General features: G+C 38.3%; 2 protein-coding genes and 1 pseudogene across 2 annotated transcripts; 2 read left to right on the top strand and 1 right to left on the bottom strand.

Moving 5' to 3' along the window:
* Positions 1-208: 208 nt before the first annotated feature.
* LOC113054505 (collagenase 3-like) lies at positions 209-3091 on the top strand. The gene is made up of 10 exons (XM_026220109.1): positions 209-368; positions 436-680; positions 780-928; positions 1085-1213; positions 1304-1465; positions 1556-1685; positions 1768-1901; positions 2285-2444; positions 2524-2627; positions 2737-3091. The coding sequence occupies exons 1-10, from the start codon at positions 264-266 to the stop codon at positions 2835-2837; spliced, it is 1419 nt and encodes a 472-aa protein (XP_026075894.1). The 5' UTR covers positions 209-263; the 3' UTR covers positions 2838-3091.
* A 2995-nt stretch (positions 3092-6086) lies between these two features.
* LOC113053906 (collagenase 3-like) lies at positions 6087-8148 on the top strand. The gene is made up of 9 exons (XM_026219079.1): positions 6087-6271; positions 6356-6504; positions 6661-6789; positions 6918-7079; positions 7169-7262; positions 7349-7479; positions 7583-7742; positions 7830-7933; positions 8039-8148. Exons 1-9 carry the CDS (start codon positions 6120-6122, stop codon positions 8146-8148), a joined length of 1191 nt encoding a protein of 396 aa, XP_026074864.1. The 5' UTR covers positions 6087-6119.
* A 3239-nt stretch (positions 8149-11387) lies between these two features.
* LOC113053907 (uncharacterized) lies at positions 11388-13460 on the bottom strand (annotated as a pseudogene).
* Positions 13461-14762: the final 1302 nt, after the last annotated feature.

Raw genomic sequence — 14762 nt, forward strand, 5'->3', positions numbered from 1 at the left:
TCACCGAACTATGTAAGAGAGTAAAGAATTTACATTTTATACCACTTCTAGTGTAAATATTTCAAGATAAATGTTTTGTCACATAAATGACGCAAAGTAGATTTCATTACAACTAGACCACACAGTCCAGTTGATTTCAGTGATTCACTGATCTTGTTTCCTGTGGCGAAAGGTGCCTTGTGTTTCACAATCTGTCCGTCTTTGGTATATATAAGAGGGGAGCAAAACACAAGACTCCATTGGTTTCATGAAAGAGAAGCAACATGAAGAGCTACTACAAGCTGGGTGTTCTAATCACCTTGGTGGTCTCTGCTTACACCAGCCCTATAGCGCCACTTGCTGGCAAAGACAGAGATAGCATTGCAAAGGTAATTTGCACACTTTGAACTAGCTTGTTAGATACTGAATGCAAACTAACTTTGCACTTTTTTTTAGGATTACCTGACTAAATTGTATGGCCTGCCAAAGCAGTCCTCTCCTGATTCTGAAAAACGTGCATCAAGTGAAATGAATCAGAGGTTGAAAGAGATGCAGCAGTTCTTTAGACTCAAGGTAACAGGGAAGCTGGATGATGAGACGCTGGAGGTGATGAAGAAGCCACGCTGCGGGGTTCCAGATGTTGCGGCGTACTCCACTTTCCAAGGGAACTACAAGTGGAAAAAACATGCTCTGACCTACAGGTAAGACCTGCTAATAGATACAACTGTTTAAGACAAAACTGATTAAAAAAGAACTTGTAACATTTACTATCTTTTCTTTTCTTTTTATGTTGTTGCCAGGATTGAGAACTACACCCCTGACATGTCTGTAGCAGAGGTGGATGATTCCATCAAAAGGGCCCTGCAAGTGTGGGCAGATGTCACTCCTCTGAGATTCAGCCGTGTCAACAGGGGGACAGCCGACATCATGATCTCCTTTGCTGTTGGAGGTCAGTTTTTTAAACGAACCATTAATATGACAGAAATATGAAATTTCTATTTTGAATATGCCAAATGTTCAGTTAGGTGGTTGTCAACAAAAGCTCAATTTGTTGAATGCTTTTTACTATATTCTTAAAATAAGACAAATCTCTCGTTCTTTCCAGATCATCAGGATGGTTACCCCTTTGACGGTCCAGATGGTTTTCTGGCTCACGCTTTCCCTCCATTTGAAGGCCTCGGTGGTGATGCCCATTTTGACGATGACGAGAAGTTTTCCTTCAGATCTCCTGAAGGTGAGGGCAGTTTAATTTCCAAAAGTCTCCGGTTTGTACCAATGCACAAAATAAAAATCAGCTGTATTCTCATTCCCACGTATTCCTCAGGCTACAATTTGTTCCTGGTGGCTGCCCATGAGTTCGGACACTCTCTAGGGCTCGACCATTCCCAGGATCCGGGTGCACTGATGTTTCCCACCTACGTTTACAGAGACATCGATACTTTTGCCCTCCCTAAAGACGATGTCAATGGAATCCAGTCTCTTTATGGTAAAGTTGCTACGAATGAGATGCATCAGTGATGGTTTAAATACACAGAATGTGACGCTCCTAATGATTCGACTTTTTTTTATTAAACAGGCCCAAACCCTGATATCGATACCGTAAATCCAAAACCCACACCACCAGGAACCCCAAACAAATGTGATCCCAAACTGGTCCTAGATGCTGTCACCATGCTCCGTGGAGAGCTCATGTTCTTCAAGAGCCGGTAAACAGAGACAGAAATGCTTTCTGGTGTCAACATGACCTCGTGTGCTGTGACCAGTTTCAGCATCTGGCTTTATTTGCAGCTTCTTCTGGCGCAGTTATCCTCTGAGTGCAACCGTTGAACTTCATCTCATCAAAGGCTTCTGGCCTGAGATTCCAGATAATATTGATGCAGCTTTCGAAAGTCCTTTGGAGGACAAAGTCTTCATTATCAGAGGTAAAAACCATATGAATATAAATGGCAGAACTCTTAAAAATAAAGGTTCCAAAAAGGGGGGTACATAGCGATGCCAACAAAGAACTTTAAAAGAACCACTTTTTCTATGTGTAAAAAACATTTGAACCTTTTTCCACTATAAAGAACCTTTTGTCCAATGGAAAGATATTTCACCCTTTTAAAAATAAAGGGACATTGATGGTTCCATGAAGAACCTTTAACCTTTCCAATGCACAAAAGGTTCTTACTAGTGGAAGTTGCATGGATGTTAAAGGTTCTTCATGGAACCACTGATGCCCGTAAAGAATGTTTATTTTTAATAGTTAAGATATTTATTTCATATGAGACTTGAAATATAATTTGAAAATGTTGTCACTCCTCAGGTGACAAGGTGTGGGCTCTCTATGGCTATGATATGGTACAGGGGTATCCAAAAAGTCTCAGCATGTTCAGTTTCCCAAGTAACGTGAAGAAAATCGACGCAGTCCTCTACGATGAGACAAGCTACAAAATCCTGTTTTTCGTTAAAAACGAGATTTATAGGTCAGTAAATCCCTTAATCTGATCGAACTGGTCATCTTTTTCAGGAATCCTCAAGTAACATGAATTTATTTTTGCACAGTTATAATGAAGAACAGCGCAAAATGGAGACTGGTTTTCCTAAACCGGTGCAAGACATTTTCTCTGGAATGACAGGGAAGGTGACCGCAGCCTTCCAGTATAAAGGTATGGGTTTTGCATACATTTATTTACATTCATTCATTCAGCAGTGACTTACAAACAAGAACACCTGAAGTAAAATCCCATCTAACATTGTCTTTCATGGTCTTTTTAGGTTTCAACTATCTCTTCAGTGGACCAAATTTGTTTGAGTTTGGTGCCCACAACAACAAGCTGATGCGTGTTCTCAACAACAATTATTTCCTGCCCTGTTAGTCAGTTAATGTTGAGTTTCTCTTTAAAGCTCAGCAATATACTGTCTGCACACAGTAAAATATGAACCCTCAGTATTTTAAAGTAAATTATTAAGTAACTTATTAACTTTCTCATTTATTTGACCAAAAAAGTAGGTTTTATGGTATCCTTATTATTAAGGATCCTTCGTATGTGCAAAAAAATTACAAAATAAAGCATGTCTTTTGATTGATGCAGTTTCAATATAAAGGATTGAGCAATTTGCTGAACAATCTGAATCCTGTTTTTTGTTTCAATTTTCATTTTATTTTATTGTTTTTTAATCTGTCTGACACCTAATGTAGAATTTAGAAATTAGCTACAGTACATGGATGAAATGACTATAGGCCTAATATCTGAAACATAATCAAGTGATCATAGATGTTTCAAGTCTGTGTGTAAAATTGTGCAAAATTTCAGGAAATAAATATCAGGTAAAAAAAATAAAATAATATTTGTGATTATAATTTTTAATCATGTTAATGTGTGTATACAATAATAAGCAATTGTAATATACACACAATTGTAATAATAATATTAATATTTGGTGTAAGTTATATGTATTTTTACTCTCTCTCTCTCTCTCTCTCTCTCTCTCTCTCTCTCTCTATATATATATATATATATACTTTTTATTAAATATCTAACATCTATTTAAAATACTACTACTACTAAAATTTTTTAAATATTTAACGATAATCTAAAACATTTTGGTGAAAGTTTATAATCGATGTATTTTCATATTTACATTTTTAGTTTTTTATGGAAATAGAAATACTTCCTTTTTTATTTTGAAATGTGTTTTATTTTAATGTAAACAATATGACAAAATAACTTTCGGCCTATGCAAAGGAAAGGATCAAAGGCATGCAACAAAGAAAAAAATACATGAATGATATAGCGATAGATATATTATGTATATAGGTGCTATGATTAAATTTAATTTAATGTGGTATAATATAATAGTTTTAAAACAATTTTAACATATGCGTCAGACATTTACTTCCTACCTACACAGAAAAAAAGTCCTGTGTATGGGAAAGGACATAAAAAACAAAGGACACATCAAGACGGGGGAGCAAAGATGGCATGCCGAAAGGTGGGTGCTACAACAGAAATTAACCCTTGAACCTAAACTTAACCAATGAGAAAGACGTTTATCCACGCCCCATGCCCTAATCTTTCACCACGCCCACTGCTCCAGCCTGCAGTTACCACTTCTTGGACACATCAACTGTTTTTCTCGGGCGATGCCAGTTTAACATTAATGACAGATTAAGATGTTCCTGCCAAATTCTTCTTATATCTATGTCACCCAAATCTGGAATCTCCTCTTTGGTGTCCTCTTGACTCAGCCTAACCCGCATCCTCTATTTCCATCATCTGTAATCTGCTATTATATCCATGTCTTCACATGCTCCCATCATCAACCCTCTTTTTGTCTAAAAAAAATATTGAAACCTGAATAAAAAAAACCTACTTCCTCACAAAGACATAATGCATTTTTGAAAGTCTCGGTCATTGTTATAAATTATTACTCATTCCTCTGACAACAAAGAGAGACAACGATTGGCATTACCTGCAGATCTTACATAACTCCTCAAGCACACCTTTGATTTATTTTGTTCTGAAATGAAGCAGATAGCAATTAACTCTAACGGAAATCCTAACCCTAAAAATTTTTATTTTTCTGGATGTGCGAGGAGGTCTAAGTGTTGCTAACTTCTTTGGATGTTTCAGCATTTCACTAATTAAAAATGTTTTAATGTAGTAACAGACTACTTTACCAGGTTACTTTTCCATTTGGGTAACTTTTCAATTTATAATCATTAATGTGTAATTTTTAGAGACAATACATTTTAACTTGAGGATAAAAGTATGAAAATGCTACCGTGTATTGCTGCAACTGTGTATTATTTTAAACAAGGCATTATGTTTACATTTAAGATAAAATAATGTTAAAACAATGCTTTTATAAGAAAAAAGTATAAGTAAATAAAATGTCAATAGAAAATTGTGGCATACAGTACTGACTTCTTGAAAAGCCAGTTTTTATGTTGTCTATTTAGCACCCCTGTCCGTAACAATAATTAATCCTTAAATTTATTTTTAGGGCATTTACATTTTTTTTCCCTCAAATATTGATATGCAATTATTTACAATTAATTAATTAAGAGCAAATCATGTAATATCAATAAATCATTATGATACCATTCATCCAATTCCTCATAAGTCCCATCACTAAACTTGATTTATGATTAATATACCATATAATGTCAATTTAAAATGGACAAAACAATGAAGAACATTTTTTGGGGAAAAAGTGACTTTTTCCAGGCTATTTTCAAAGCCATAAATTTCCATGATGAAAATTATAACGGAAGCTGAAATGCAAATGCAGAAGAAAAATAAAATGCAAAAATGTAAAGAGTACTTTACAAGTTACCATAAAATTGTAAGAAGTACAATGTTTTCCTTTAGAAATGTAATCAAGTAAAGGTACAAAAAGTCATTATAAATAGTAATTTAGTAAAGTACAAATCCCCCAAAATAATGCTTAAGCACAGTAATCAAGTCTCATTTGTCCTAAGTATTTTATACCCTAGTAATGCTTGTAATTTTATCACTGTATTTTATTAATGGAGCATAACATTTAAAAACATAAACAATAGTTTGCTCTTGTTTGTGTTTATAAAACTCATAAAAAGCTAACAACAAATGTTTTGCCGTTAAATGAAGGTATGAGGAAGAGAAATTATATTAATATCTGGGCGAAGAAGGAAGAGGCTGTGTCAAGCTGAAAATCCTGTTATGATTGTCTTGCCTGTCAGTTTGATGGTTTAATTTCACCTGTTGCTCAACACCACACAGTTTTAAGAGTATATAAGCCATCACCAGACCTTCGTCAATCAGAAGCAAAGCACACGAGCAGAAGAATCAACTCTCAACATGGGGATTCAGAGCCAGCTGTGTTTTCTTGCAAGCCTGGTGCTGGTTATTCACACCGCACCGACTTCAAAGCCCGCTGATGATTATGAGATTGCAAAGGTTTATATATATATATATATATATATATATATATATATATATATATATATATATATATATATATATATATAAATGTAATTGATATATAGATAATTAATACAATAATCCTTGTTTTTTTATTTTTAGGGATATTTGATGAGCTTCTACAATCTGGTATATAGACCTCCTAGTCCCACAGGAAAGCAGCCGGATCCACTACCAAGTAAATTGGAAGAGATGCAGAAGTTTTTCAGGCTTAAGGTCACTGGGAAGCTGGACAAAGAAACACTGGAGGTGATGAAGAAGCCCCGCTGTGGAGTTCCAGATGTAGCTGCGTACTCCACATTTGCAGGCAAACCCAAATGGCAGTCCAAACAGGTCACCTACAGGTGTGTGTCTGAGTAGTTTTCTTTGCATGACTTGAAAAAGAAAGAGTAAAAGAAGCAGATATAGATAATGGTCCTGTTCCACAGAATCGTGAACTACACCCCTGACATGTCAACTGCAGAAGTTGATCAATCCATAAAGAAAGCGCTGCAGGTCTGGGCCGATGTCACTCCTCTGAGATTCACTCGTATTACCAAAGGCATAGCTGACATCATGATCTCCTTTGCTACAAGGGGTAAGATACATGTATCAGTGTAAATATATTTGTATTTTAACAACCATGTGCTTTTCATTTTGTTGAATTTTTTTAACTAAATTTAAACTGTTTTTTTGGGAGATTATTTAATTCAATGTAAAACAGATAGATGTAAAACTAAACTCTTACTTACAGAGCATGGCGATGGTGAGCCATTTGATGGACCACTAGGCACATTGGCTCATGCGTTTAAACCTTTTCCTGGAATTGGTGGAGATGCACATTTCGATGATGATGAGTCTTTCACATTCCGCTCATCTAAAGGTGAGTTTTTTTTTTTTTTTTGCCTGTAATACTTTTCAAAGTTTCAACTTTGACATCACATCAAAAGTCTAAAGCGGCAATTCATCTTTTAAATTGCACCTAAACTATTCTGCTTAATTTCTCCACAGGTCATGTCCTGTTCCTGGTGGCCGCCCATGAGTTTGGTCACTCTTTGGGTCTTTCTCATTCTGACGTTCCCGGCGCTCTGATGTTTCCCACATACAGCTTTACTGATCCGGATCGTTTCTCTCTGCCCAGTGATGACATCAGAGGGATTCAGTCGCTCTATGGTATTATGATCATCAAGAGGATAACTATAATATATCATTTCTGTGTCAAAAATTTTGGGTTGTTGTTAACTATGTGGTAATCACATCAGGTAAACCTGATTCAGAACCAGCAAATACTCCTTGTCACCTGGTCTGGGATGCAGTGACGACTTTTAAGGGAGAAACAATGTTTTTTAAGGATAGGTAACACATAAATTTTTTTTTTTTTTTTTTTTTTTTTTTATACAGTTTAAACATAAAATATTTCAATTGAATGTCTCTCTTTTCAGCGTTCTCTGGCGTATATCTCCGAGCAGAAGTGCAGATCAACTTCCCATAAAAAGTTTCTGGCCCAATGCCCCAGATAATATAGATGCTGCTTATGAGGATCCAGTGCAAGATAAACTTTTCCTATTCAAAGGTATCTTCTCAAACTATCTGGGAATGCTGAGACCACAGTCACCCTTACAATCTCCATATCCATGCTCAGAAAAACTCTGATCCTGGCTTGTATTTATTTATAGGTAAACAAGTCTGGGCATTTAATGACAAAAATCTTGAGCCAGGCTATCCTAAACCTCTCAGCAGCTTTGGTCTGCCAGCATCTGTGACAAAAGTTGATGCTGCCGTCCACAACAAGAACTCAGGAAAAACACTGCTCTTCTTTGACATATATTACTACAGGTAGGTCAAGTGCTCCATCATAAACAAAAATCCTTAACACTTGCTCTGAAAAGATATTAGAATTTAAAATGTCCCCGTTCTTGTTAGCTATGATGAGAGAGAAGAGAGGATGGACAGAGGGAATCCCAAACGAGTGGAAAATGGATTTCCAGGGTTTACTGGAGAGGTTACAGCAGCCCACATGTCCAACAGTAGGTGTTTGTTACTTTAATTTCTGCACATCTGCAACAATACAAATAAATTATTCTAACATTACTGTACAATTTCATGAAGTTCAATGAGTTATTTTCTTCCAGATAACATTTATCTCTACAGCGGAGCAAATTTGTATGAGTTCAGCTCAAGCAACAGAAATCTCCTTCGTTTGCTGAAGAGCGATTACTTCCTGCCCTGTCAGGGTCCCTGAAACATGGATGGAGATGGAGCATAACGCATTATTTTATTAAAACGACAGCACTTTAATAAATGTGCCTAAGGAACATTTAATTAATTGTTCACTGTATCTCTGCAAACTGCTGTTTACAGTTGTCACTGGACTTCTAGTTTACTAATGTTACCATTTTAAAAGAATGAATTGTTACAATCATTTTAGTGTTATTGATTATTTCCAAATAAATTGAAGAGCTTAATTCAAGAGTGTCAGAATGTTCATTTTGGCAAGGAAATACTCAGACCCAAAGCCTTTCAGACTTAACTAACTTAACTAACATTTAATATCATATATATATATATATATATATATATATATATATATATATATATATATATATATATATATATAATAAAAAGAAAAATATATATATAGCAATGGAGGGCCCAATCCATCAGTGCAAACAGCACCTCAGTGGCATCAGGAAAATTGTGCCCAGCAGCCATATGCATTTACAGTAACCCTCTGGCAGTCTGGTTTTAAGGGATACAAAAATTGGGTTAATCCAAACCATCAAGGCTGAAACAAAAAACAATATATAAAACTTTAGTTACACTTTACAATAAGGTTTCAGTTATTAACATTAACTGTATTAATTAACGTGAACAATAATTATATAGCATGTATTAATCCCAGTTAAAGCTGCAGTAGGTAACTTTTGTAAAAATATATTTTTTACATATTTGTTAAACCTGTCATTATGTCCTGACAGTAGAATATGAGACAGATAATCTGTGAAAAAAATCAAGCTCCTCTGGCTCCTCCCAGTGCTCCTATTGCCATTTGTAGAAATACATCGCTCCCATTAAGAAACAACCAATCAGAGCTGCGGTCCGTAACTTTGTTTGTGTTCAAAATGTAGAAAAAATGTATATAATAAGCGAGTACACCATGAATCCATTTTCCAAACCGTGTTTTTAGCTTGTCCTGAATCACTAGGGTGCACCTATAATAAGTGTTTATATTCGGACTATTTTAGATTGCTTCGGGGGTACCGCGGCGGAGTAACCCAGTATCTTTGTGATTCTTCATAGACATAAACAGAGAGAAGTAGTTCCGGCTACGATGTTCTTCCGCAAGACGCAAGCAGTTCTGTTTATTAACCGCTAGAGCGTCAAAAGTTACCGACTGCAGCTTTAATATTCAAAACCTAAACATCTTCTTCTTTTTTTTTTTTTTTTTTTTATCTGTTAACATTAGTTTATGCACTGTGAACTAACATCAACAAACATTTATAAATGTATATACTAGAGAGACTGGAAAACTGAGTTGGGCTTTCTGGGATGGTAGTCAAATAGTTCAGGTCATACTTAGAAATATGGGATGAAATATTTTTTTCCAGTCAAAATAAAAATTCATGCCTTACAGGGCTAAAATATCAAGAGGGCTTTTCAATCAAAATTGATGAACCCACTCTAATTTTATAAAATTTAATTTCAAATTTTATCTTATTAATATTAATAAATATCTAACAACTACCTAAAATGTTCACAAAACATTAACATACATATTATGTCATAAAACACTGAAAATGTTTAAATATCATTATTTTTAAATACTTTATTTATTGGAGTTCATGATAAGAATGAAAAAGTTATTACAATTACAAACACAAAAGTTACAAATGTCCCTTGTTTATCCAGCTTATCAGCTGTTGTTCCCCGTAGAAGGCTGAACTAAGAGAAAAGTATCACACATACATTACAAAAATGACAAAAAAAGTAAGTAAATAAATAAATAAATAGTTAAATGGAAGTTTTTTTTAAATGTTGAAAACCAAGAAACAATGTAATAACAATAACAGAATACACAATAATGCAAGGTAAAGCAAATAAATAAGTAAACAAACAGATACATTTATGCAGATTCATAAAATAATTGATATCAAAGGGGGTAAGGGGGGATTAGTATCATTCTTTAAGCAGGTGTGATTCTTCAAAAGATCCCAGAAAGGGAGACCAGGGCAGTTGCGTATAAGGTTTTGTCACAGCCAGCAGCTGGATTGCCCTCGACAGCCACCAGAGGGCATTTCTCTAATATCACTGCTTCTTGCATTGAACTACAACTCCCATCATCCTTTGCCTTGCCTATCAAAAGTCTCATTGCCTCCAGCTGTGTGTGATTTACTCATTTAGCTCACCTGTATATATATTTGGCTAACTAAGCTTTGGATTGTGGTGGAATTGTACTATGCTTGCTGTTTTTGTCTTGTGTGATGCTTTTTGCGCTTTTGTTTCATGTGGGTTACTTTGTTACTTTATTAAATGCCGCACTTGGATCTTTTGTAGAGTCTGTGAGTGTTTTGTGACAGGTTTAGACTAGTCTTACAAGTTTTTCATTTATTTATTTTTTTACATTCAAGTTATATAAGTACAGTTATATAAGAGCATACATTAGTTTAGTTGTATCCAAAAATAAGACTGATTACCCCTTTTGCTAACCGAGGCTGTTTATGCGACTTCCGTTTTGAGCCTCAAAGAGTAAATTTTGTCTTTTCAAGTTGAATTTAGGTCATTACCTCTTTAATCCTTCTACCGTGTGTTGGAGGATCAACCCTTTTCCACTGTAATGGAATTAAACCCCTTGCTAAAAGTGAAATAGTGGCAATAACTCTAAATATTTCTCTCTCTTCTCTATACCCAAGATGGCTATTAGCTAGGGATCAGGATCAATAATAAAATCAAAGATATTTTATAGGACTCAAAGATCTCCCTCCAAAATTCCTCCAACCTGGGACAAGTCCAAAACATATGAGCTGTTGTGGCAGGTGAGTGCAAGCACTAACAATGGGATAAATCTTATCTGGTTTTGAGTTGAAATAAAGTCTGGTAAGTAGACTTAGAGCATCATTCCATTCTCTCTTTGTTAAGTCTATGCCCAAATCACACTGGCAGGCTGTCTGAATACTCTCTAAATTTTGTGCATCTGTAGAGGGTATAATTAAGAGATGCGGCTCAACCAATCAGAGACCAGAACTATCCATTTTATAATAAATCTTTAGAGACCCTGATCCCTTTCTGTTAAAGGTGCCATAGAATGCATTGATACAATATTTAAAATTGTTCTCTTGTCCCCAGAGTGTGTATGCAAAGTTTTATCTCTTTTGGAATGATACACCTTCTGATGCAACGCTATCCTGATCTCATTGGGTGTTTCAGATCTGTCAAAACATCAGACACCCTCCTTCAGGCGACCCAGCTGAGGTTGATCAGGCCTCAAATTGTGCCCCTTGCAACATTTAACAACGAATCCGCTCTTTTAATCCAGAGCCACCTCGAAGCCTTCTCTGCAGCCTCTGTGCTATTGCTGATAGCCCTTCTCCTTCTCTCTCCTGTGATGCCGAGTATAAGCCCTATAGAGGGACTTCCCCGCGAAGCCTCTGCATCTCAACTCCACAGGTGAGCACCTTGCCTTCCAGCCTTGGTTGTGGCAGTCGTTGACAAGGCCATCATATTTCTCCCTCTTCCTTTCATAGGCCATTCCATCTTCCATTCGGTCTTCCCATGGCACGGTGAGCTCCAACATGACCAGGTTCTTTGTTGCCTCGGATAGCAAGACAATGTCAGGTATCAGAGTGGTCTTAACGATATGCTGGAGGAATTTAAGCTGTCTTCCCAAGTCAACTATCAGCTGCCAATCATGTGCAGTGTTCAGAATCCCTGCTGTCATCCTGGAAGATCTTTCTGGCCTCTCTCCGGCCCTGATGAAGCTAATGGTTTGCTTGGAGGGCTTTGACCTTCGACAGCTAATGATGTTAACCTGGATGCTCTCTGCTATTGTTTCCAGCACCTGGTCATGCCGCCAGCGATATGAGCATTCTCCCAAAGGTCTTGGGCAGCAGCTCAAGATGTGCTCAAGGGTTCCCTTTCAAGGGTTTCCATAAAGGGCAATGCTGCTTAAACTCCTCTGGAATCCCAACCATGTCCTTAGGTAGCGGCTCTTTTCTAGTTCTGAGATGGTGGAAATCGGAAACTCGTACAGAAGCAGAGGCCACAGTATCCTTGGCAGAATACCATGTTGGTACACCCATGCCTTGAATTTTCCAGGGAGCCCAGTTTTATTGACCTTCTTCAGCAACCCCTCCAGCTCCTTGCATGTGTTTTTGATTGATGCTGTAACCTTGAGGCCTCCCAGGCTTCTTACTGTTTTTTTCAGACAAGCTAGGGATTTGAGTCCCTGAGATGATAAAACGAAACTTCTCCACCATCCTGCCCTTCTTTAGCACTAAAGATTTGGATTTGGTTGGCTTGAATGACATCCTGGCCAATTCAATCCACCTCTCCAGACCCTTCAAGATCCATCTGGTTCCAGGCACTGAATCCATTGTCACTGTGAGGTCTTCTATAAAAGCATGGATTGGTGGTTGCCGCGTTCCAGTCTTGGATTTGGGCCCTCTGCACTCCAGTTCAGCAGATTTCACGAATATGTTCATAGCCAGAGTGAATAGGATCACTGAAATGGTGCAGCCTTTGATGATTCCCACCTCCAACACTTAAAAGCTAGATGATTTTGAACTGGCTGGTGGTCTTGGAGTCTTCTTTTGGGATCCACACTCCCTCTGCACAACGCCAGTGTTTTAGGGTTTTTCCTTTCCTCCTGATGGTTCTTAGGATCCTCCACAGCCGATGTAGCAGTTTGGGGCAGTACTTGTACACCTTGTATGATGTTCCGCTTGGTCCTGGTGCAGACCTAGATCTGGCCTTTCTTACCACTTCCTGTACTTCTTTCAGAAGTGGCTCCCTCAGGTTGAATGCCTCTACAGGCTCTGGTGGTGTAATCAAGGCATCACTTTGCCCCAACTCTTTTTCTCTGTAGGGTCGCTAAATGTATCTCAAAGGTGTTGATTGTTGGCCTTTCTTCTGCCCGAGGAGCTGCTTGGTGAACTCAAATGGGTTTCTAATGAAGACTGCTCTCCTCCTAGCCCACTCCCTTCGCCGCCTCCTATGTTGCTGGGCTCTGCGCAAGGTAATAAGCTTCTTCCTTAAGATGTAGCGCAGTTCTGCCAATGGCCTGTGCTCCTCTATACCAGCTTCCTTCTAATGCCTTTTTAAGGTTTTCAGCTCCATTCTAATGTTATGGATTTTGACTGCCCTCTGTTTTTTGGTGTACGGCTTCGTTACTTTCACCTCCTCTACACCAAACCTCTCAACCACCATGCTCACTATGATGGTCGTCATCGTTTGCATCCTCCTCTCCACACCGCCTTTGGCCGTTGCTTCAAGCACCTTATCCACATCCTCATAAAACATCTGCCACTCGGCTGTTTTACATGCTTGAGTCCACTGGATCCTCCTTTTCTCAGACAGCTTGGCTAGGGGAACAGTTAGTACCACTTGGTCTGGGCTCAATGGGGTGCTTCTGGGCCCTGCTCCTCCTCTGACTCACCAGGCTGGCCTGTGCATTGTGGCGCTCGCTGTTGCTCCAGACATTTCATCCATGACTGATGGATTTTCATACCTCTCGCATTTTTACTAATCTTTCTGCACAGACATACCATGCTCGTAATAGTTTTTCCTTTGCTATTGGTCAATGACCTTAGATCTGGTCTAAGGTCGATAACCTTAGACTGCTGGGGTTCTCTTTCTCCCCCCCTCTCGGGCTCCCCTGGGGGTGTTGTTCATTTAGTTTTTCTGTAGCTTAGTTTTGGGTTCCTCTTCACAGAGGCTGCAGTTTAGGGGTTCTAGCCCACATCGCCCCGGTTTCCGTCTTGCCGAGCTGCCATCTGTCTCTCCAGATGTCACCAACCTCTTCTTGGTTGTCAATCAGCCTGTTCCTGGTAGTCACTGATTCTTCAGCTTGACAGTTGTAATGATACATCTTCTGATGCAACGCCATGGCACATCGTCTGTGATGTTCCTGATCTCACTGGGTATTTCGGGTCTTTTGAAACATCAGACACCTTTCTTCAGGCGACCCAGCTGAGGTTGATCAGGCCTCAGCTTGTGCCCTAGCAGCATTTATCCACGGATCCGCTCTTTTAATCCAGAGCCACCTCTAAGCCTTCTCTGCAGCCTCTGTGCCATTGTGGATAGCCCTTCTCCTTCTCTTTCCTGCGATGCAGAGTGCAGTATAGGCCCCGTAGAGGGACTTCCCCGCGATGCCTCTGAACCCTTCCTCCACAGGTAAGCACCTTGCCTTCCAGCCTTTGTTGGTCTCAAAATACCCACAGATAATTTTTATAGCTTGTTGAAATTGCCACATTTAGGGTATGAGCCAAAATGCTCTGTTTTAGTCTATGTCCCCTTTAACCCTCTGAGCCCTCTAAGGGAATTTTTGGGGCCTGGAGAAGTTTTGTCATGCCCTGACATTTGTGCTTTCTTCAGTTGCTTATAAACATCTAAACGGCTAAAGTCTAATTTCACTGTAATCAGCACAAACTGGGCTATAATAATATGTGAGCAGCATGTATGTACGTGATTGTGTGTTACGATCGGGAACCCAGGGAAACACAGGAGACAAGAGATCCAAACGCAGTGTGAGTTTAATGGGTAATCCAAATACAGAATCCAACAAGCAGAGGGTCAAAACCAAAATCCATACAAAACAAACAAATAAACAGGGAAAGGAACAGGAATAGGAATAGGAACTAG

The sequence above is a fragment of the Carassius auratus genome, chromosome 35 (genome assembly GCF_003368295.1).
Source record: "Carassius auratus strain Wakin chromosome 35, ASM336829v1, whole genome shotgun sequence".
In the NCBI taxonomy this organism is placed as follows: Eukaryota; Metazoa; Chordata; class Actinopteri; order Cypriniformes; family Cyprinidae; genus Carassius; species Carassius auratus.

What these genes read in the sequence shown, in the direction of transcription:
- LOC113054505 (XM_026220109.1), top strand. Translation starts at nt 264, where the DNA reads ATGAAGAGCTACTACAAGCTGGGTGTTCTAATCACCTTGGTGGTCTCT. An exon ending in ACAGAGATAGCATTGCAAAG is followed by an intron (nt 369 to 435) that starts GTAATTTGCACA and finishes ACTTTTTTTTAG; the next exon opens with GATTACCTGACTAAATTGTA. An exon ending in GTTAAAAACGAGATTTATAG is followed by an intron (nt 2,445 to 2,523) that starts GTCAGTAAATCC and finishes ATTTTTGCACAG; the next exon opens with TTATAATGAAGAACAGCGCA.
- LOC113053906 (XM_026219079.1), top strand. Translation starts at nt 6,120, where the DNA reads ATGCAGAAGTTTTTCAGGCTTAAGGTCACTGGGAAGCTGGACAAAGAA. An exon ending in AGGGATTCAGTCGCTCTATG is followed by an intron (nt 7,080 to 7,168) that starts GTATTATGATCA and finishes TAATCACATCAG; the next exon opens with GTAAACCTGATTCAGAACCA. An exon ending in AGCAGCCCACATGTCCAACA is followed by an intron (nt 7,934 to 8,038) that starts GTAGGTGTTTGT and finishes ATTTTCTTCCAG; the next exon opens with ATAACATTTATCTCTACAGC.